The sequence below is a fragment of the Carettochelys insculpta genome, chromosome 9 (assembly GCF_033958435.1).
Source record: "Carettochelys insculpta isolate YL-2023 chromosome 9, ASM3395843v1, whole genome shotgun sequence".
Taxonomy (NCBI): Eukaryota; Metazoa; Chordata; order Testudines; family Carettochelyidae; genus Carettochelys; species Carettochelys insculpta.
This window is the reverse complement of record NC_134145.1, coordinates 55,021,694-55,043,790: the sequence shown is the minus strand read 5'-3', so window position 1 is coordinate 55,043,790 and position 22,097 is coordinate 55,021,694. Positions and strand designations below refer to the sequence as shown.

Here is a 22,097-nt window from a genome sequence, read left to right as displayed (position 1 = left end):
CTGGTCTTCTCATCATCCTCTGCCAAGGAGTTCCACGGGTCTGCTGTGCACTGTGTGAAGAAAAACTTCTTGTTAGTTTTAAACCTGCTACCCATTAATTTCATTTGGTGACCCGTAGTTCTTACATTATGGGAACAAATGAATAAGTGCTCCTTTTTCCATACCTGTCATGATTTTATAGACCTCTCTCATTTCCCCCCTTAGTCCCCTTTTTTTCTAAGATGAAAAGCCGCAGTCTTTTGAATCTTTCTTCATATGACACACATTCCAAACCCGTAATAATTTTTGTTGCCCTTTCTGAACCTTTTCCAATTCCAAGATATCTTTTTCTGAGAAGAGGTGACCACAACTGTTTGTAGTATTCAAGATGTGAGATATCATGGATTTATATAGAAGCAATAAGATATTCTCTGCTTTATTCTCCATCCCTGTTTAATAATTCCTAACATTCTGTTTGCTTTTTTTGGCTGCTGCTGCTGCATACTCAGTGGATATTTTCAGAGAATAATCCACAGTGACTCCAAGATTTCAGTCTTGAGTGCTTATAGCTAAATTAGTCCCCATCATTTCATATATATAGTTGGGATTATTTTTCCAACATGCATTACTTTACATTTTAAAATTTCATTTGCCATTTTGCTGCCCTGTTGTTTTGTGAGATTTTTGAAGCTCTTCACAGTCTTCTTTGTTCTTAACTATCTTGGGCAGTTTAGTATCATCTGCAAATTTTGCCACCTCACTGTTTATCCCTTTTCTAGATGGTTTATAAATAGTTGAATAGAATTGGTCCTCGTATTGACACTTGGGGAACACTACTAGTTACCACTCTTCATTTTGAAAACTTACCATTTTTTCCTACGCTTTGTTTCCCATCTTTTAACTAGTTATCAATCCATGAGAGGTCTTTCCCTCTTATCCCAAGACAACTTACCTGAGAGCCTTTGTCAAAGGTTTTCTGGAAATCTAAGTACACTATATGCACTGGATCCCCCTTGTCCACTCTAGTGCATTAGTAAGGCATGATTTCCCTTGACTGAAATCATGTTGACTTTTTCCCAACAAATCACATTCATCTGTGTCTGACAATTTTATTTTTTACTGTTATTTCAACTAATTTGCCTGATACTGATGTTAGACTTACTGATCATTAGTTGCCAGGATCACCTCTGTAGACTTTTTTAAATATTGGCATCACATTAGCTATTTTGAACCATTTTATGTTCAAATTAATTTGTAACTGGGAAGCTCCTCAACACACACAGCAGTATTTTAAACTGCTCAGCTGGCCAGCTGTAAATCAGATCAGTCTGGTTATAAAAAGAGGGGGAAAGCCCTATTCTAAAGGAATCTTTCAGGGGTTTCTCAGTAATGAAAAAGAAAATATTGTGGAAAAAACAGGAATAAAAATACAAAATCAGCAAAAAGATGTATAGTCCTCCTGCTCACTCTGGCTACAGCTACACTAGAAGCATCTGTCGATGGATTGCTGCTACACACAACTTGCTCTGTCGACAGAGAACTGCCAGACTGTACTGCCCTCTGGTGACAGAAAGCAGAATGGCAGAACAGCAAATGGCTACACTGCACTTCTGTTAAACTTTTCTGTTAGTCTATAAGGTGCCACAGGACCCTTCGTTGCTGTCGACAGAGTGTTATTCTGCAAATTTTTGAGGGATGACACTGTCAAGGCAAATGCAGAGTTCTGCTGAGACTTTGTTGACAGAACGCTTTATGGCTGTGTCTACACTACAGAGACCTTTCAAAAATGCTCTTTCGGAAGATCTCTTCCAAAATAACTTCTTTCAAAAGAGTGCATCCACACGCAAAAAGTGGATCAAAAGAGTGATCTGCTCTTTTGAAAGAGAACACTCACACAGCCCCTGTGCTTTCGAAAGAGCAGGCCAGGGATCAAAAACGAAGACTGTTTTTTTGAAAGAAGGACCCTGCAGAGCATCTACACACATTTTCTTTCGAAAGAAGCTGTCAAAAGGGGGCACTCTTCCTCAAACGGGAAAGGAAGAGTGATTTTGAAAGGAGCACCACAGTCTTTCAATTTACTTTCAAAGTAATGCTTTTTGTGTGTAGACGCTCCATGGGTTCTTTCGAAAGAGGCCTCTTCTTTCAAAAAATCGTTTGAAAGAACTTGCTCATGTAGACACAGCCTATGTGTGTTGACGCTCCCTGAGTTATGTCGACAGAAGGGTCCTTCTATCAACAAAACTCTCTAGTGTAGACACAGCCCCTGACAAGGTAAACTGCAGCTTGGTCAGCTTTATATTACAGAGCAAATGTCCTGAGAAATGATTAACTTTTAACTTCCTGAATCTGGAATTAATTGCTATTCCTTTCAGCACAGGCTAGGTCACCTCTGCCATTTCCCCATACAGGAAAAAACTGTGGATGCATTGGTAAAGGCTTTAGGGAATTGAAGGAAAGTGGCTGAGAGTAGGTTTCTTTAATCACAGTATTGCAAAAAGCAGAGGGTCAGTGCATGGAGCATGAAAATTGTTTTCAACTCGGCTTTGTTTAAGTAAATGCGGGTCTTTGGGAATATTATTTCCTGACTATGTGGTATGTTCTGTTACTGCATTTCTTTCTGCAGTTCCTCCAAGTGTTGTTGGTACTCATTTTGAGAATTTAACTGTGGTGGTAAATAATTTCGTCTCCTTGTCCTGCGAAGTCACTGGCTTCCCACCTCCTGAGCTCAGCTGGCTCAAGAATGGAAAACCTATCAACCTGAATACGAATGCTCTCATTGTGCCTGGTGAGGAATTGCTGATGTTTCTGTAACTCTGGGGCCTCCTCCTTTCCTTTTCTGAAGATAAATATGACAGCGTAATGTGTGAAGCCAAATTTACCCAGGGAGTAGCTCCATTAAATGGAGTTACACAAGTAATAAATTTGGTCTCCTATTGTTAAAATATTCCAGAACCTCCTTTGCTTTTGAATGGGATCGCTGTTAAAGAAACAATCAAGCTGGAAAGATTGGAACACATACCTGTTTGTATTGTGAGGATCAGATTTAGCACTGACTCTTTCAAAGCAATGATGATTGATTGAGACAGTCACATTATCAACTGAGGATCCAGTCCAAATCCCATTTGTCTAGATAGCAACAAAACAACAATCACTCTATCACTGACTTCAGTGGGAACCGGGCCCTCAACTCAACCCTTAAGAATCCTTAGGAATTCCCCTGGGGAATTCATTATTTCATTGGGGTTTTTAGGACAAAAGTACTGCAGGAACCTTAGGCAATAAGGCCTGGGGAGTATCTGTTAGGGAGTAAATGGACTAGGAGTTGTCACAGTTTCAGGGTTATCTTTTCCTGTGGTCCACCAAGGGTGCCCACTTTAGGCTGCTGACTCCCTCTGGGGTGGAGACCCATGTCTCATTCCTTCCAGACTAGGGAATTTAAGGTTGCAAAGCTACTTGCCTTACTCTTATTTCCAGCAAGCCAGACTGCCTTATTTACAGCAAGCCAGACTGCTCAAAAGGACAAGACTCTTTGAGGGAAGTGGCCAGTATATTGCCTGCTGGTGTCGGTTACCAAACAACTCCTTTAATGTGCCAGACAGGTATAGACTTAGGCTACGTCTACACGTGCAGCCAACATCGAAATAGGCTATTTCGATGAATAACGTCTACACGTCCTCCAGGGCCGGCAACGTCGATGTTCAACTTCGACGTTGCTCAGCCCAACATCGAAATAGGCGCAGCGAGGGAACGTCTACACGTCAAAGTAGCACACATCGAAATAGGGATGCCAGGCACAGCTGCAGACAGGGTCACAGGGCGGACTCAACAGCCAGCCGCTCCCTTAAAGGGCCCCTCCCAGACACAGTTGCACTAAACAACACAAGATACACAGAGCTGACAACTGGTTGCAGACCCTGTGCCTGCAGCATAGATCCCCAGCTGCCGCAGAAGCAGCCAGAAGCCCTGGGCTAAGGGCTGCTGCCCACGGTGACCATAGAGCCCCGCAGGGGCTGGAGAGAGAGCATCTCTCAACCCCCCAGCTGATGGCTGCCATGGAGGACCCGGCAATTTCAACGTTGCGGGACGCGGATCGTCTACACGGTCCCTACTTCGACGTTGAACGTCGAAGTAGGGCGCTATTCCTATCTCCTCATGAGGTTAGCGACTTCGACGTCTCGCCGCCTAACGTCGAAGTTGGTGCCGCTACTTCGAAGTAGCGTGTACGTGTAGACGCAGCTTTAATGTGTTAAATTCATGTATTGTGGGCCAGGATTGCATGTAAGATGGTGGAAATACTATAGATGTGAGACTTAACACACTAAGGCTGTGGCCACACTTGACCAAAACTTCGAAATGGACAAATTGGAGGATATTAATGAAGCGCTGAAATGAATATTCAGCACCTCATTAGTGTGCTGCTGGCCATGGCACTTTGAAAGTGCTGCTTTCAATCACATGATGCTCAGCTACACAGGGGTCCTTTTTCAAAGGAACCCGCAGACTTCGAAATCTGATAGGAGTACGACTTCCAGAATTGACACACTGATGGAAGTTTGCAGATGTATGCGAAATAACTGGCATGGAACTTACTTAGTGACAGTGGGCATGCAGGCATCTGACTCATGGCCAACAGGCAAATATCTGGACAGAACTAGTCAACCAAACAAGTGGGGAAAAACATGTTAGGGCACTAAAGGAAGGAGGGGCTTGTGATAGAGCTAGTGGGAAAGGCCATGATTGTGTTAAAAAGAAGAAAGTAGGTGTGAAGTAAAAGAGGAGGAAGAAGACCATATATGGGTTAAATTATCTGGTGAGAGCTTAGTTGACTTCAATGGTGTTTCACTCATTTACACCAGCCAAAAACTTCACCCAATAATTGCAATTCACTAAGGACATCTAAGGGTTAGTCAGCAAGTATCTGTTGCCAATCTAGTGCCCACATTGCAGTTTGAGGAAATGTCACTGCAATTTTTCATTTGAGATTAATACAGTAATGACAAAATAAACCTAGAAGACATTTTAGGTCACTATTCTTCTTTGGATCACTTTAGGCGGTCGGACTCTGCAAATTCCTCAAGCCAGACTCACAGATGGTGGTGAATACACTTGTATAGCCAGGAACCAAGCTGGAGAAAGCAAGAAAAAGAGTTTCCTTACTGTTTACGGTTTGTTTTTTCACAATATTTATTACGATGAAATGAGGATATTTTTCCTTAGGTTGCTTTTTGCCCCTTTATGGAATAAGGACGAAAATAATTCTTTTAACTTTTTTTCTCCAGTCCCTCCAAATATTAAAGCCCACAGTGGAGCATCTCTTGCAGTGGTGACTGTGAGAGTGGGAGTCCCAGTGGTCTTAGAGTGTGAGTCCAATGCAGTTCCACCACCTGTTATCACATGGTACAAGAATGGGCGCATGATCACAGAGTCTGTGAACATAGAGATCCTAGCTGATGGGCAAATGCTACAAATCAAGAGTGCTGAGGTATACCGAATTCGTCTAATGCACAATTTGTCACTATTGCTGACCTGTTATTTTTGCTCTTTATAGGTCTGTCCTAACAGCCATTGAAATCAATGGGAGTTTTTCCATTAAATTCAATGGGCTTTGAATCAAGTGCTGATTACAAATGGTAGAGCCTTTTTAAAGTTTAATTATAGCAGAGCCTATGACCACTAGTACATTCTAGTGTTAAAAGGTCTGTTGTTATCTTCAGGAAAGTTGAGCCTGTCCGTAAGAATTCTTTTTCCATTTTAGGTGTCTGACACTGGCCAATATGTGTGTAAAGCCATAAACATTGCAGGGCGAGATGATAAAAATTTCCATCTGAATGTTTATGGTGAGCATATACCATGTTATCTAAAGTAGAATTGAACCAAAGTCACTTTACTAAGGAATTTGGTAACTTGAGATATTTATCCAGCTACTGTTCTATTTGATAGTGCCACCAAGTATAGAAGGCCCTGAACAAGATTGGATCAACAAAACTATCAGTAATCCTGTCACTTTTGCATGTGATGCTACTGGAATTCCTCCACCAACACTAATATGGCTAAGGAATGGGAAACATATAGGTAATATTCCATCCCCATCCCTCAATCCCCCCAGACATTTTTTTCTCTCCTATAACTGATCACAGTGTGTCTTTCCCGTGGTGTTTGCAGGGAATGTTCTTTTGTATCGCCTCTCTCTTTCTCTCTCTCTCTCCCCATATTAACTACCCCCTTCTATGAAGTAGAGTGTGATGAAAAATTTCTTAAATTTTTCATACATTGATAAACTTTTCCCACAAAACGTATTTGCTGTTTCTGGATAGATTCACTACTCATGAATTCTTTCTTATCTGTGTGTTCTCAGAGCACTCTGACTCACTTGAAATACATATTTTGTCTGGAGGAAGTAAGCTGCAGATTGCCCGCTCTCAGCATTCAGATAGTGGAAACTACACATGCATTGCCTCCAATGTAGAAGGAAAAGCACGGAAGAGTTACATCCTTTCCATTCAAGGTACAATAAGTATGTGCACTGAACAGAGTCATTCTTACTGGTCCCTTACGCTGCCATAAAACTGGCATGAAGCCCCTGGAAGACAATGAAGATGTGCAAATGGTGTAATAGAGTGGAGCATCAGTACCATTATTTCTATTGGGTGATCAACAGCAAAAAATGTTACGATAACAAAACCTTGCCATAATGTTATTCAGAAATTAGTATGTAAGGGTTGGTCTACACAGCAAAGTGATTTCAAAATAACAGGTATTATTTTCAAATAACTATCCTAGCATCTACATGATGCAACCATTATTTTGAAACAAATTTAAAACAGTGGTTGACTTATTTCAAAATTTGTAAAAATCATTTAACAAGGAATAGTGCCTATTTCAAAAGAGTGGCTGTGTAGTCAGGGAATAGTGCCTATTTCAAAATAAGACATAGTGCGTCCAATGATTCTATTTTGAAATAGGCTCTATATGTGTAGACAATGTATTTCAAAATAGATAAGTGCTATTTCAAAATGCGTTTTTGTGTGTAGCAGAGTTATTTTGAAATAAGCTATTTTGGAATAGTTATTCCCGAATATCTTATTTTGGAATAAGGCTGCTGTATTGACAAAGTCTACGTCTGATTATATCGCAGTTTGGTCGTGGCTATTCTACCCCTCTCTTTTGGAAGGGGCATGTAAATTACAGCCATTCAAAAATGCAAATGAGGCACTGATATGAATATTCTGTGCCTCACTGGCATAATGGCAGACACCCAGTCCATCAAAAGTGCTGATTTCAAACTAAAAAATAGCCACGTAGCCAGGGTTCCTTCAACAGAGTACCCCAATTTCCCTCAAAAAATTGGGAAGAAGGGTGCTTTTGAAATTGGGGCACCCTTTCAAAGGAACTCCAGCTACATGGCTATTTTTAGTTCAAAATCAGCACTTTCGATGGGCAAGGTGGCTGCCATTATGCAAATGAGGCACTGAATAGTCATATCAGTGCATTATTTGCATTTTCGAATGGCTGTAATTTACATGCCCCTTCCGAAAGGGAGGGGTAGTGTAGCCACAGCCCTTGAAAATAATAGGTTTATTTGTTATATTGCACTGGTTCCATATGATTTTTTTCTGATTACAGCTCCATCACGTTAGATACTCATGCTACATGAATATCAGCTTAAATAAAAGATTATGGATCCTGAAAGAATTTAAGGAGCAATGGTATACCATGACTCTTTTACCTGATCATGTGTGATGCCAAAACAAAGTTACAAAGGAAAACTGTGACATATCATCTTTATGAAAACAATTCAGTGGAATAACAGTTAGGACCAAGTAATGTGCCACTATATCACTAGGGCTACGTCTACACTTGCACGCTACATCGAAACAGCTTATTTCGATGTAGCGACATCGAAATAGTCTATTTCGATGAATAATGTCTACACGTCCTCCAGGGCTGGCAACGTCGACGTTCAACTTCGACGTTGGGCAGCACCACATCGAAATAGGCACTGCGAGGGAACGTCTACATGCCAAAGTAGCACACATCGAAATAAGGGTGCCAGGAACAGCTGCAGACAGGGTCACAGTGCGGACTCAACAGCAAGCCGCTCCCTTAAAGGGCACCCCCAGACACAGTTGCACTAAACAACACAAGATCCACAGAGCCGACAACTGGTTGCGGACCCTGTGCATGCAGCATGGATCCCCAGCTGCCGCAGCAGCAGCCAGAAGCCCTGGGCTAAGGGCTGCTGCACACGGTGACCATAGAGCCCCGCAGGGGCTGGAGAGAGAGCGTCTCTCAACCCCTCAGCTGATGCCACCATGGCGGACCCCGCTATTTCGATGTTGCAGGACGCGGATTGTCTACAAGTGCCCTACTTCGACGTTCAACTTCGAAGTAGGGCGCTATTCCCATCCCCTCATGGGGTTAGCAACTTCGACGTCTCGCCGCCTAACGTCGATTTCAACTTCGAAATAGCGCCCAAGACGTGTAGCCGTGACGGGCGCTATTTCGAAGTTGGCGCCGCTACTTCGAAGTAGTGTGCACGTGTAGACGTGGCCTAGGGATACTATATATTTAAACTTGTGCTTAACGTTCAATATATGAGTAATCCTGTGGACTTCAGTGGAGGTACTCATCTGTTCAGAATTAAGAAGGTGTTTAAATGTTTGCTGCATCAGGGTATCCAACAGATTTTATTTGCACTGCTGTAAAACATGTCAAAGGTAGCATTATATTATGATCAGTCTGCAGAATTTGAACAGCTTACTGTACACGCTGGAAGGGTTATGAAATGGTTAAAGTTGATTTTTCTAGTCATATAAGACTGACCATACTGGGATAGACCAAAGGTCCATCTAGACCAGTATCCTGTCTTCAGACAGTGGCCAATGCCAGGTGTCTCAGACAAATGAATAGGTAATCATGAAGTGAACAATCCCTGTCACCCCTTCCCAGCTTCTGACAAACAGAGGGAACACCATTTTTACCCATCTTGGCTAATAGGCATTTATGGACATATTCTCCATGAATTTATCTAACTCTTTTTTGAACCATGTTAAGGTCCCGATCTTCACAACATCCTCTGGCAAGAAGTTCCACTGGCTCACTGTGCACTGTGTGAAGAAATAGTTCCTTTTGTTTGTTTAGAACCTTCTACCTATTAATTTAATAATTTTCAAGACCCCTAGTTCTTGTGTTAGGGGAACAAGTACATAACTTTTTCTTATTTACTTTCTCAACATCAGTCCTGATTTCAAGAACTTTTTCCTATCCCACCTTAGTCTCCTCTTTTCAAAATTGAAAAGTCCCACTCTTTTTAATCTCTCCTCACGTGGCAGCTGTTCCAAACCCGTAATCATCTTTGTTCCCCTTTGTAAACATCCCATGAGGAGGAATATACATGTGCCCTGAGAGAAAGTCTATTGAAATAATGGAGTTACTCCTGGTTTACCCTAGTTCCACTGACTAGAAATTTCTCCTGTTTTGCAAAAGTACCTCCAAATATTGTTGGATCTGAAATACCAAGTGAAGTCAGCGGCCTCCTTGGGCAAGACATCCAGCTTGTCTGTAATGCCAGTGGAATTCCCAGACCTGCTGTTCAGTGGCTTAAAGATGGAAACCCAGTTACCATCAGTGGATCACAAAGAATAAGGCAAGTAAAAATAAAATACTGTGTTTTCTCAGTCTATAATCTCCTATTGGCTTAGGGAGGAGAATTATAAAACTGAGTCTAACCAATCATACTTCAGTAAATGAGATGGGTCAATTTTTATAATTCTAGGGTGTTTTGTTAATTGTGTAGATTTATGGCTCATGAGTTTTGTTCAGCATAATAGACGTAGCTAGTCAAATAGTGTGACAGGTGTTTTTCACTCTCTTTTCTACCTACTTCAGAATAAGTAGGTAAGTGGAGTACAAGGTAGGTCTAATACATGCAAGACAATGGCTACGTCTACACGTGCCCCAAACTTCGAAATGGCCATGCAAATGGCCATTTCGAAATTTACTAATGAAGCGCTGAAATGCATATTCAGCGCTTAATTAGCATGTGGGCGGCAGCCGCGCTTCAAAATTGATGCTGCTTGCTGCCGCGCGGCGCGTCCAGATGGGGCTCCTTTTCGAAAGGACGCCGCCTACTTCGAAGTCCCCTTATTCCCATGAGCTCATGCATATGCATTTGGGGCACGTGTAGACACGGCCTATGTGCCAAACCTTAGAACAAACTGTCTGGTGCTGATACAGCTCAGGGAATAGGGGGCCACAGATGTTGTGGGGATATGAGGTCCAATTTAAGGCACAGTGTAGAGTACCTGCATTGGCCTAAACAATGAGATACATAAATCTGGCAAAGCATTATGATATCTTCCTTCAAGATTTTATTTGTGCATGTTCTGAGTAGTTCAGACATTGGCACACAGTATTCTCAAGTTTCTTATTTAAATAGCTTTTCCTGCCAGGTGAGGTTTAGGAAGTGTGAGCCACATGTAAAAATACTCTTTTAGGATGATGGACCTATTCTGACTGCAGTTGAGATGGAAGAGAATCCAAATGAAAACTAAAACAGCTCAGTCCTTAAACCAGAATTTTAGAGATGCTTTCACACAAATAGATTTTTAAACAAATTTCCCTGGGAATGAAAATTTTGAATAGAATAATGGATTTATAACTGAATTTCCAAGGAAGTATGTGGGGAAGTAACTTGATTGAAAATTACACACTAGCCAGCAGTGCTGACAGCCACCACAGGTGAGGTGGGAGAGGGACTTGGCTGTACGCCCTGGAAAGGGTAGGGCCAAGGACATTTAGCTCTCAGCAACACCCGGAGTACAGTGCTGGTTCCCCCTCCACCACACACATGTTCCCTCAGAGCCACGCACAGCCAGAGAAGCTCTGCCTCAGAATTCCAAAGAAGCCCAAAGTAGCTGTGGTGGTGGCCAGAGCTCCAGGCCCCTTTGAGATGCTGGACACAGAGCCAATTGCCTTCTCTCCCTTCCACCACACTCTTCCCGCATCGACCGGCCTGACACTAGTTGTTTGTTTACTGGGTCTTAAGACCTAACAAATATACGTATTCTGTGATGAGTACTGGCCAATATTCATATTCTGTGACCTATTTTACAGCGTGACTCCAGATGGCAGTACCTTAAACATTTTTGGAGTGCTCACATCTGATACAGGAAAATACACATGTGTGGCAACTAATCCTGCTGGAGAAGAAGATCGAATTTTCAACTTGAACGTATATGGTGAGGTTTTAAATAGGTCAGACTACATTAATAAACTACACATGAATATAGATACATAAGATTACATGGGTAGTCACTTTCAGGCCATATCATTTGAGTGGTAACAAAGACAGGATGATAGGACAGTTTATTAATGTAGATATCCTAGTGAGTTCTATATATAACATAACGAAGAGGACCAAAATGATTGAAACCATTGCTGAGTAATATGTTTTGGAATAAACAGAAATCAATGCCTGTAGTATATTCCATAACCTGTGCCCAACCCCTGAGCAATTCACCCAAAATTTTTTTTTTGGTGGAAAAGACATTGTGTGGGCCCAAGTAAGCACTTTGTTACTCCAGTTTTATATTATCTTATTAGCTATGTTGATCTCAGACAATTATCCCCTTTTAAAATTAGAGTAATGCAAAAATGAAACAGGGAATAAATTTAGTTTAATTTGTAATTTAAATTAATCCAAGCAGTAATCTGAAAGAATTTTACATGAGGTCTTCCTGTTTAAACAGGATGTTTCAACTGTGGGGAGTAAGACTGAAAAGTAAAAATGGGTGTGAGGAGTATCAGTTGTGTGAGTGAACAGAGAGTTCTGCTTTTGGGACTACTTTACACTCTTTTGGCTCAGGTGTGAATGACTACCCCAGGAGTAGGACTAGGGAGAATTAGGCTCAACAGGACTACTTGTGCAGGTAGGGATAAGAGGTATGATCCTTTATAATCAATTATCAGAGGGGTAGCCATGTTAGTCTGGATCTGTAACAGCAATGAAGGGTCCTGTGGCACCTTATAGACTAACAGAAAAGTTTTGAGCATGAGCTTTTGTGAGCACTTCAAGTGAGTCTGTGTGCACGAAAGCTCATGCTCAAAACTTTTCTGTTAGTCTATAAGGTGCCACAGGACCCTTCGTTGCTGTTTATAATCAATGTAAACCTCATCAAGGGAAAATATGGCATCATATACCTGTGGGGACAAAGTGATAAATTGTGGTGAAGTTGTCAAGCAATTTCCATTAATCTAATCTAAGAAAGTATGACCATGTGCATTTGATATTTAAATAGACACATGTATATGTTAATTGTGGTTTATTGGTGAAAAAGTGGTCTTTTGATTACCAGAGCTTGGCACTCTGTTTAGGCTGGAATTCTCTGGGAATGTTTCATGTGAGTTTTTTCTTCGGTTAGAACAGCAATATCGGTAGGAACAATTTTAGTACCCAATTTTAACATAGCTGTTGTTCATCTGTTATATAATTCAGTTCCACCAGCTATAGCTAATAATAAAGATGAAGCAGAGAAGCTAACTGCCCTTCTGGATGCCTCCTTAAATATTGAATGTACTGCTGTTGGCATCCCACCACCACAGATAAACTGGCTTAAGAATGGACTTCCTCTTCCTATCTCATCCCAGGTCAGGTTGTTGTCAGCTGGACAGATTCTCAGGTGAGTTTCCAGTTACCTAAAGTATATGAGCTAACTTCTGCTCTCAGTTAACCCCCATGCAGCTCTGCTGAAATTGGTGTAGACAGGGATAGAATTGGGCCCTTTGTAATCATACTCTGTCATATTCTAAGTGGAGCAAGGCATTCCATGCAATAGTCTTGGGTGAGGTAACTGCACCTGTGTTCTTTTCAGAATTTTGAGAGCTCGGGTGTCCGACACTGCTGTGTACACTTGTGTAGCATCTAACAGAGCTGGAGTGGACAATAAACATTATAATCTTCAAGTTTATGGTAAGTGTCTTTATGATATTAAGTGAAAAAAGTTACATTGTGTGGTTAGTTTTCTAAGCGTAACAGTAGAAGGGCAGAAATCTTCCCTGGATTGAAACTATGGAGAAGATTGAGATTTTGGCTTTCAGGGGACAATGTCTGTTCATTTTCTTATCAATACAATATTGAAAACTTTACTAAGTGGATCTTCGGCAGATGCTTTATGTGGAAACTGTAAAATTTGCTAACATTTTTGTAAGGAAAGATGAGCTTAACCGTAAGACCCTCTTTACATTTTTATTATTCAGATAATGCATTGTAGACTTTTTAAAAAAATAAACATGGTTCATTATTTCTACTTGAATTGTACCACTCATAGGCATGAATAATAAATATAGGGAACCTAGAAAATTTAAAGGTTTAACAGGGCATTTATTTTACATGAAGACTTAGTGTTTCAGTGCATTCCATAATTATTGCTTGTTTCTCTGCAGTACCACCAACCATGGACAATGCAGGAGAAACAGAGGAATTGACTATTGTAAAAGGCAGTTCAGCTTCTATGATGTGCATGACTGATGGAACACCCACCCCCAATATGTTATGGCTTAAAAATGGACAACCTCTACACCTTGGATCCCATCTGACTATAAACAGTCAAGGAATGATCCTTCATATTCCAACAACGGAGACTGATGACGCAGGCAGATTCACCTGTGTAGCATCCAGTGAAGCTGGGGAAGTCAGCAAACACTTTACCCTAAAAGTGCTGGGTAAGTGTTAATTTTACATTCAGGCAAGATGCAAAAATATGCCTAAGATAGAGACAATAATTAAAAAGTCTTCAGAAATTGAGAACATTTTCAGGAATAGTGCTTGTGAGACAGTAGGATTAAAGGGATGGAATTTGCCTTTGAGTGAGCACAGTGAAAATGCTGTAACAGAAATTGAATTCAGTGTGCCAGATCTTCAGCTGGAGTAAAATGGCGTAGCTTGATGAGGTTACACTGATTTACAGCTGCTGAATATCTTACACAAATTCTCTTGTGGTGTGTAATGTATTCCACCCAAGTATAGCAAAATGTTTTACACAAACTAATATACATCAAAAAGAGGAAAATATTATTATACTTTGCTTATGTTGCTAATCTGAAGCAAAGAGAACTCATGTGAGTTGATCTATGTCATGCTGGGAGTCAGTGACAGTGCAGAAATAGAACACATCAGTTTGGAATCTACTACTCTAATCATTTGATTGCCTGTCATGATTTATAAATCTGAATTCCTGTGTTACTAACAAACACGAATTGTCTTTCCTTCCTGCAGAGCCTCCTCATATCAATGGATCAGATCAACCAGAAGAGATATCTGTGGTTGTTAACCACTTCCTGGAGCTTTTTTGTATGTCTAATGGCATCCCTGTCCCCAAAGTCACCTGGATGAAGGATGGTCGCCCGCTCCCACTGAGTGACAATGTTGATGTCCTGAGAGGTGGAGAGGTCCTTCAAATAGCTACTGCTCAGGTGACTGACACATGTAAGCTAAGCTTGGCTTTGCTAATCCTAGACAGGTTTGCAGAGCTGGGCTGATCACCATTTTGATGGCATACCATGTGATTGCTGGTGGGTTTGTGCTTTGCACAGCTCAGTTGTTCTTCCACCCTGTCTACCATGGCTACACTGCTATTTGTCCTGCACGAGCTTGATGAGAGCTAGAATGTATAGTAAAACAGTGAATTAATACCCCTCATTTGTAGAGTAGACATAGCTGTAGTCTTCAACCTATAACCCAACGTAATGCTAATAGATGCTGCACCAGCCCTCTCTTGATGTAAAGACAAGGTCCAGATAATTTGTGGTCATTAATGAACCTGAAACAACTTTCAACAGAGCAGAAGAGTTAATCAGCTTGAATAGCCAAATTCTAAACAGGGTAAAGACATTCTGCTTATGCAAAATTCCCACTGCAGCTGCAGCTGGACAAGATATTTTTCACTTCCTGCCTCAATGTTTTGAACACTTATCCAGCGGCAACTGCTGTAGCTAGAATTGCATATCTACCATTGACTTACCTGACAAGTATAGACCCAGCCAGTGATTTGGTACTTTCCTCCCCTTGCCCGAACTGCTTGCACATGCATTCCAGACTCCTTTGAATTGCCAACAGTGGAGCTTCCTGACACCGCAGGGCAGATAGTGCAGGAAACACTGGTGTGTATCTTCCTCTTCTGTCTTAGTGTCTGTACCTACCCTGTTGCTCTCTATTTTTTTCTGTTCTTTTACCTCTCCCTTTGGCTCTTCTATTTTCCTTTTTTTTTCTATTGTCTATGTTCCGCTCCCCCTTGTTTTGCACCTGGATGGATCACAGAGGCAAACTAACTAGGATTTACAATAGTTTGCATGCAAGCTAGTAATGGAAGTCATCTGAGAAACTATTAAGTCATACAAGAGAAATTTCAGTTCAGCACAGACAATTTAAATGGGTAATAAACCCCCCTAGAAAATGTCAACTACAACCACATTCCCTATTCACCTGTGAAAACAGCTAGACACCAACTTTGTAGTCCATCATGCAGGATCATGGGAGGAGATGGATAAGTAGAGACAGACCCAGACTAATTTTTTGCTGTCGCTCTTAAGATAAACCTCTCTCACTCCCCTAGACTTTATATGAAATAGAATGAGTTACCTAGAGAGCTGCTGGACTCTCATCCCTACAGGTTTTTAAGTAGGCTTGACAAGTCCTGGCTGGGATGATTTAATTGGGGCTGATCCTGCTTTAGGCGGGAGGCTGGACTTGATGACCTCCTGAGGTCCCTTCCAGCCCTAGGATTCTATAATTCTATTAAATGAAGTAAGATAGAAATATGTTAGTAAATATTTGCAAAAACAATGAGAAGTCCTGTGGCACCTTGTAGACTAACAGATTTATTGGAGTATAAGCTTTCATGGGAAAAGACCCACTTTATCAGATGCATGTGAAATATATGAGTACTATTATGAAATATTTGAGTAAATATTTGAGAATGCAAAGAATTATTGGGGGCAGGTGAATGTATTTAACAAAACTAACTACATAAAGACAAGATTATAAGAGGTAATTGAATGGCTTTGTGCAGGAGAAGAAAGAGGGGAGAACCAAAATCCTTCTAAGCAGGCAAAGAGACTGCATAATAGTAGTTTGTATGTGCCCCAAACTCTGGAAATATCGGTATTGTTAGTAGAGGAGGCAGAGTCCCATTTCTTCCCCTCCACTGCCTACTGACCTGTGCTATGTGCTGTTGCCTTCAAAGAGCAATCTAATGGATTCTCCCAGAGGGGTAGCCAGGTTAGTCTGTAGCTTCATGAATGGCAAACAGTCCTGTAACACCTTAAAGACTAAGGCTACGTCCACACTACCACAGAAGATCAACTTGCTCAAGGTTGTTCTTCTGGGGTTCGATTTCATGCATCTAGTTTGGACATGTGAAATCGAACTCTCGGATCGCAGTAGACTCCTGTATTCCTTGCAAGATGCAATCAATAAGGGAGGTCGAAGGGAGAAATGCTCCCATTGACCTTCCTGTAAAAACAGAGAAGTTAGCTGAGTGCAGATACATCCATTTTAGGTAGGCAATTGACATAGATAAAATTGAGTATCTGTGTTTGACTTTCTGTGTCTAGTATAGACATAGCCTGAAAAATTTATTTGGTCATGAGCTTTTGCAGGTAAGACCTACTCCTAAAGATGGCTCATGACCTAAAAAATGCTTGTTATTTGTTATCCTCCTGGATTTTTCATTGCAAAAATACAACAGAAGAGATTGTATCTGTCTGAGACACATGAGCCCTGGTGCTGTTTTTCTGAGATGCTGCAGCTGCACGACACCCCTAGAAAGGGTTGTGATAGCCACAATCTGCCCCAGATAAAACGGATAAGCTTTCAAATATTACTGGTTGCAAACTCTCTCCCAGGAACTGCTTGTTTTTAATGTTTGTGTTGTGTTTTTAACCACTAGCTACTAATCAAAGGCAATTGCCAACATCAGTACTACTTCTGCTGTTTCAGTTGAATTTGTTATTCTGAACCTTCTACTAAAGTTATCTGAGTGTTCCGCAGGTGGAAGACACAGGAAGATATACCTGTTTGGCATCTAATTCTGCAGGTGATGATGATAAAGAATATCGAGTAAAAGTGCATGGTAAGTTTTATTTGGAAACAATCAAAGCATCCCTTTATACTATAACTATAAATTGTTTTTAAAAACTAGACAAATTTATCCAGTGAATAATGCCTTACAAAGAAAAAATCTTTTGAATACCATCTTCAATTATCTTACCTGGGTTTGCACTGCATCTGTCATCTCCTTTTAGACAGAAGATCCAAGGTCTAGGTCCCAAGGACCTCTGTAACAAAGCTGACCTTTCTTTGTGGAATTGGGGATGATAGTACCACGTAATGTTATTAAAGTGTTAATCCTTCCCATTTATAAATTAAGTACTTTTAAACTATAAAAGGAAAATGAAAAAAGGAAAGGAAACATATTTGTGATTACAAATTTAGTAGATAAACTATAATAGCATTTGACTCAGTACTGCATAATATTTTGTTTAGGAGACTAAAATGATAAAAAATCAAAATATCACAGCAAGTGGATTAAGGACCGGCTCACTGATAGGTGTCAAAATGTGATTGTAAATAAGGAATCGTGGAGTGGGTTTGTTTTCAGTATGATCCTGCAGGGACAAGTTCTTCACCCTACACTATTTAACATATTTAACGATCACCTAGAAGACAATAGAAAATCATTATCAGTCAGTTTGGCAGATGATACAAACATTAGGAAATGGTAAATAATGAAGAGGACAGGCCACTGATATAGAGCCAATTGGAATGTTTGGTAAGCTGGGTGCAAGAAAACAAGAAATGGTTCAATTCTGTGACATGCAAACTCACATATCTAGGAACAAAGAATAGAGGCCATACTTACAGGATAGGGGATGATATTGTGGGAAAAGTCTTGGGGGGATCATGCTGCGTAATCAGCTGAATATAAGTTTTCAGTGTGACACTTTGGCCAAAGGTGAATTTTGAGTGGAAGTAAAAAGCTTGTATCATATTTGTTTTTTCCACTGTTGTGACCACTCTTAGAATAATGTGTCCAGTTCTGGTGTTCACACTTTAAGAAGTATTCTAGAAAAATCTGAGAGGCTTCAGAAATGAGTGTTGGGAATGATTAAAGAATTGAAAAATCTGTCTTATAGCAATAGACTCAAGGAGTTCGATCCATTTAGCTTATTCAAAAGAAAGTTAAGAAGCAAACTGATCAGTTTGTAAGTACCTATGTATGGAACATATATTTGACACAAGGCTTTCAGTCTAGGAAATAAAAGCATAACATGTCGATGTCTAGAAAAATTCAGAATGGAAATCAGAAATAAATATTTAATGGTGAGGATCATTAACCATTAACACAACTTACAAAGGGTCATTGTGGATTCTCTATCACTGGCAATTTCTAAATCATGCCTGGATATTTTTCTCCAATATACACGCTAGGAACTATATTGCAGAAGTTCTATGGCCTGTGTTATTCAGGAGGTCAAACTAGATGATCACAATGTTTCCTTGGATTCTATAAATCAGATATGGAGCATCAGGAAAATAATGAAATGATAAACTTTCTGAGAAAGAGGAAATTAAATCATGTGTAAATACTTAATGTTTGTATACAATATAACTATTCAGAATATGACATTATTGTGATGGCACATTGCAAACATAGTTATTTAAAATAAAACACAAATGATTATAATGAAAAAAGAGGAATCTGTCCTTTGGCCCTTTTCAGTAAGACTGAGAAGGACTAAAGTGGATAGGATATACATCTATATTTAGATTTACAATATATAGTTCAGAGAGAGATAAAAAAAGATGAAATAGCAGCTCAATCAGTATTGAAGTTCTTCCAGATTTTATCAGTTTAGTCTCTGAAGATTAAGACAATGGAAAGTAATTTCCTCTCTCCCGTAGGAGAAAACTCAGTATTAAATTACTAGCTGGCTGCAGAAGTAAGTTCACAAAATATGTCCACAGATGAGTTGGGCTTCTGCTTCTTGCAGACTTGCACAACTCCCACAGCAAAGAATTGTCATCCAGTAAGGGTTTTGTTTACCCAGTGAATGACAGATCGTATCTGAATCTGTTAATGAAGAGTGTTATGGAGCTTGAGGTATCCTGACTTCATCTGGCTAGGTGCTGGTTTCCTCACGCAACAGTTCTAGTCATAGAAATGTTCTAATTAAAGCTCATATTTATCATGCTTTTCTTTATTTGTTAACAGTTCCCCCTAACATTGCTGGTACTGGTGGTCCCCAGGATCTCACTGTGCTGCAGAACAGACAAGTTATATTGGAGTGCAAATCAGATGCAGTGCCACCTCCTACGATCACGTGGCTTAAAGACGGAGAACTTTTACAGGTAAACTTGCCATGTTATTTTTACAAATCTGTCACATCTTTGCATTCTACACAAGTTCATGAACTTGTATTTCTGATTCTGCTCACTTGCTCCAGTTGAGTTGCAGTCCCCTTAAAATTCCAGAGAAGGTTGAGTAGCTCTGGCCCAAATACAATTTGACTTGAACAAGTACTTGAAGATAGCGACCAAATGAACTGGCCACCCCGCTGTTATTTATTCTCTTTTCCTTTAGGGGGATCCCTTGCTCCTCCTGGATCCTTAGAGCAATCCTAGAAGCCTTCGGTAAACTCCTGAATGGCTTCCGAGGAAAGGTAGCTGAGAAGGACTATACATTTAACGTTGGGTATATTATGAATTCTCATATTCTAGTAACATTTAGAAAGGAAAGAAATTTGTTTAAATTGAAGAGGAAGAACCAAACAAATAGCTTATTCTAGTCTCTGCTAACCACCACAATTTTTTACCAGTGCACTTGTAAACTCACAGTTTAATGTGGTGGTGGGGAGGTGTCACATCCTTATTGGTTAACTCAAAGGAACAAGAACAGAGTAGTCTCAGAGGAGTAGATGTGGTAGTCTGTAGCTTCACAAATAACAAGCAGTCCTGTAACATTTTAAAGACAAACAAATTTATTAGGTTATGAGCTTTTGTGGGTAAGACCCACTTCTTCAGATTATTGGAGTAGTTGAACTGGAAACTTTTCTATTCCTCATCATCCATTGTAGGATGTAAATCTTCAGTTGTATATCCCTTTTCCAATGGACTGCTTGGCCTTGCCTAACATCATGCTGAGTTTCCTGGAGATTGTGCTGAGCAACCTCTGATTTTTGCTTTATATTGGCCCTTTAATTGTTCATAAATAAAAAGGTGAGGTCCCTTTTCAGATTTCTTCCATGACCTCTTCGTTCACTGTGAGCCATGTATAATGAGCACAGGCATTTACTGTGCATTTCTCAAGTCCCCACCTGATGGCAGTGGATGATATTTCTATATTAAGTTTGAATTAGATCAAAGAATATGGGCCAGTTAGCCATGCCAGTACTGACATAAGTGTTTTAAGTGGCAAAGACATGAGTGCACCAAAAAGGGTCCAGTACAAATAGGCCGGTGCCAGTTCCAGTTTCACTTGTCCAGTGCCAATAAAAGGAAGAAATATTTGGAAAGAGAGACTGCTCGTGGGATTCACAGAATGTCCCACTGTCCTCTCTGTGTGTAAGGTTTCCCTTATTCGCTTTAGAGAAAAATAAATTCCTATCTATAAGACTTTTTACCTGATGTAAATTTAAAGCATAAAATAATATTGAATACCAAATGAGTGCTGGATTATGCCTTTGAGGGACAGTCCAGTGACAACAAGGGCACCTCCTCGACAGTAGCTCCTACAGTCACTATACCTGAGATCAACACAATTCCTTTGGGTGCTCCTATTCTGTTGTGGTATATAGTTGGTCACTTAGACCACCTGGTATTATTTCTGCTTCTTACCCGTTTGACAAGCTTTTACAAACAGGAAGTTGGAAAGAGACTGGAAGAAGGCAGCACAATTGCTTCTGACATGAATCTGCCTAGAACACATATCTGCACAAATATTTGAGGCTTTTGGAGTCTGTGAATGTTTTTACGTTGAAAAAAGAAAAAAATCGCTTATACAAGTTTTTGCAGAAAACAAAACACCATCATGCTGGGTTGCGAAATCCCAATGCAAGAAATTGTGAATATCATTGCAAGAGTAATTAGCTACTTATGTGCACATTTGGGAATTATTTTTGAACTATTAACCAGCCCAACAATGAGCACTGGAATGGAGCCCTTCAACTTAGAGTTGAGGCATATGAGTTGAGCAGCATGGTGGTGCTTCCATTATTTTGCCCATATTTTTCGGTCAGCAGAGGACTTCAGCCTGCAGGACCATTTAGCACATCTCAGCAGTACTGTATTTACACAGTTATAATGAAAGAACCAGGCAATCCATGCAAAGCTGTGTGAAAAAATTTGCTAGGTGAAGTGCAGCTATGAGGTTTGGATTACCTACGTGCACCGCTATTCTTTCCATTTTAAAGTGTGGCAATGTCAGCATATATCTCATACATTTCTGACAATTCACATTTCTTTTTTTTTTAATGTTGGAAGTCTCACTGGAGATTGATCACTTTTATCTAACGAGGAAAAATCAGATGCTCCAGTTGTGTGTGTTATTGGTCGTGCTTTCCTGACCTCTGGAGAACACAGTAATCCACTAGTTTAAAGAAAGATAGAGGGAGGTACACCTCTGAGTGGAAAGAGGGTTTCCTCAGTATTGCCTTCCCTTGGAAAAAGTGGACAGTTTCTCAATGAGAAGAGAGAAGTTTCTTATAATAATTTTGGATGGTACAGCATTATTTTGATTGAAAATCATCATTTTTAGATATACATTCATTGGAGCTTTTAAATGAAATATCCTTCCCTACTAGTTTTGTCTTCTTTTGTTGGCAAACTTCAGTCCTCTCCTGTTCTCTTTCTGAAAGCCAAATATTAAATCCTGTGTTTGTTTTAGTGGTATGTTTGTGACCATTATCTCTCTGACAGCAGAACAGGAAGTGGATCTAACATTACTGTATGGGCTTGTCTACACTACCTCCCTACTTCGAAGGGAGGATGGTAAGTAGGGTGCTGGGAGTTTATTAATGAAGTGCTGCGCTGCATATGCAGCACTTAATTAAGCAAACTCTGC

At 40.3% G+C, this 22,097-nt stretch overlaps 1 protein-coding gene across 3 annotated transcripts in view; it reads left to right on the top strand.

The window, feature by feature from the left end:
* The window catches only part of HMCN1 (hemicentin 1), a 312,463-nt gene that overhangs the window by 229,483 nt on the left and 60,883 nt on the right, over positions 1–22,097 (top strand). For all 3 annotated transcript variants that reach the window (XM_075002181.1, XM_075002180.1, XM_075002179.1), the window contains exons 58-71: positions 2,603–2,764; positions 5,031–5,144; positions 5,259–5,461; positions 5,735–5,816; positions 5,920–6,051; positions 6,335–6,484; positions 9,466–9,625; positions 11,095–11,219; positions 12,476–12,659; positions 12,852–12,949; positions 13,423–13,701; positions 14,255–14,451; positions 17,027–17,108; positions 19,251–19,387. In XM_075002181.1, coding sequence (XP_074858282.1) covers positions 2,603–2,764; positions 5,031–5,144; positions 5,259–5,461; positions 5,735–5,816; positions 5,920–6,051; positions 6,335–6,484; positions 9,466–9,625; positions 11,095–11,219; positions 12,476–12,659; positions 12,852–12,949; positions 13,423–13,701; positions 14,255–14,451; positions 17,027–17,108; positions 19,251–19,387 — 2,105 coding nt within the window. The remainder of the gene's footprint in view (positions 1–2,602; positions 2,765–5,030; positions 5,145–5,258; positions 5,462–5,734; positions 5,817–5,919; positions 6,052–6,334; positions 6,485–9,465; positions 9,626–11,094; positions 11,220–12,475; positions 12,660–12,851; positions 12,950–13,422; positions 13,702–14,254; positions 14,452–17,026; positions 17,109–19,250; positions 19,388–22,097) is intronic.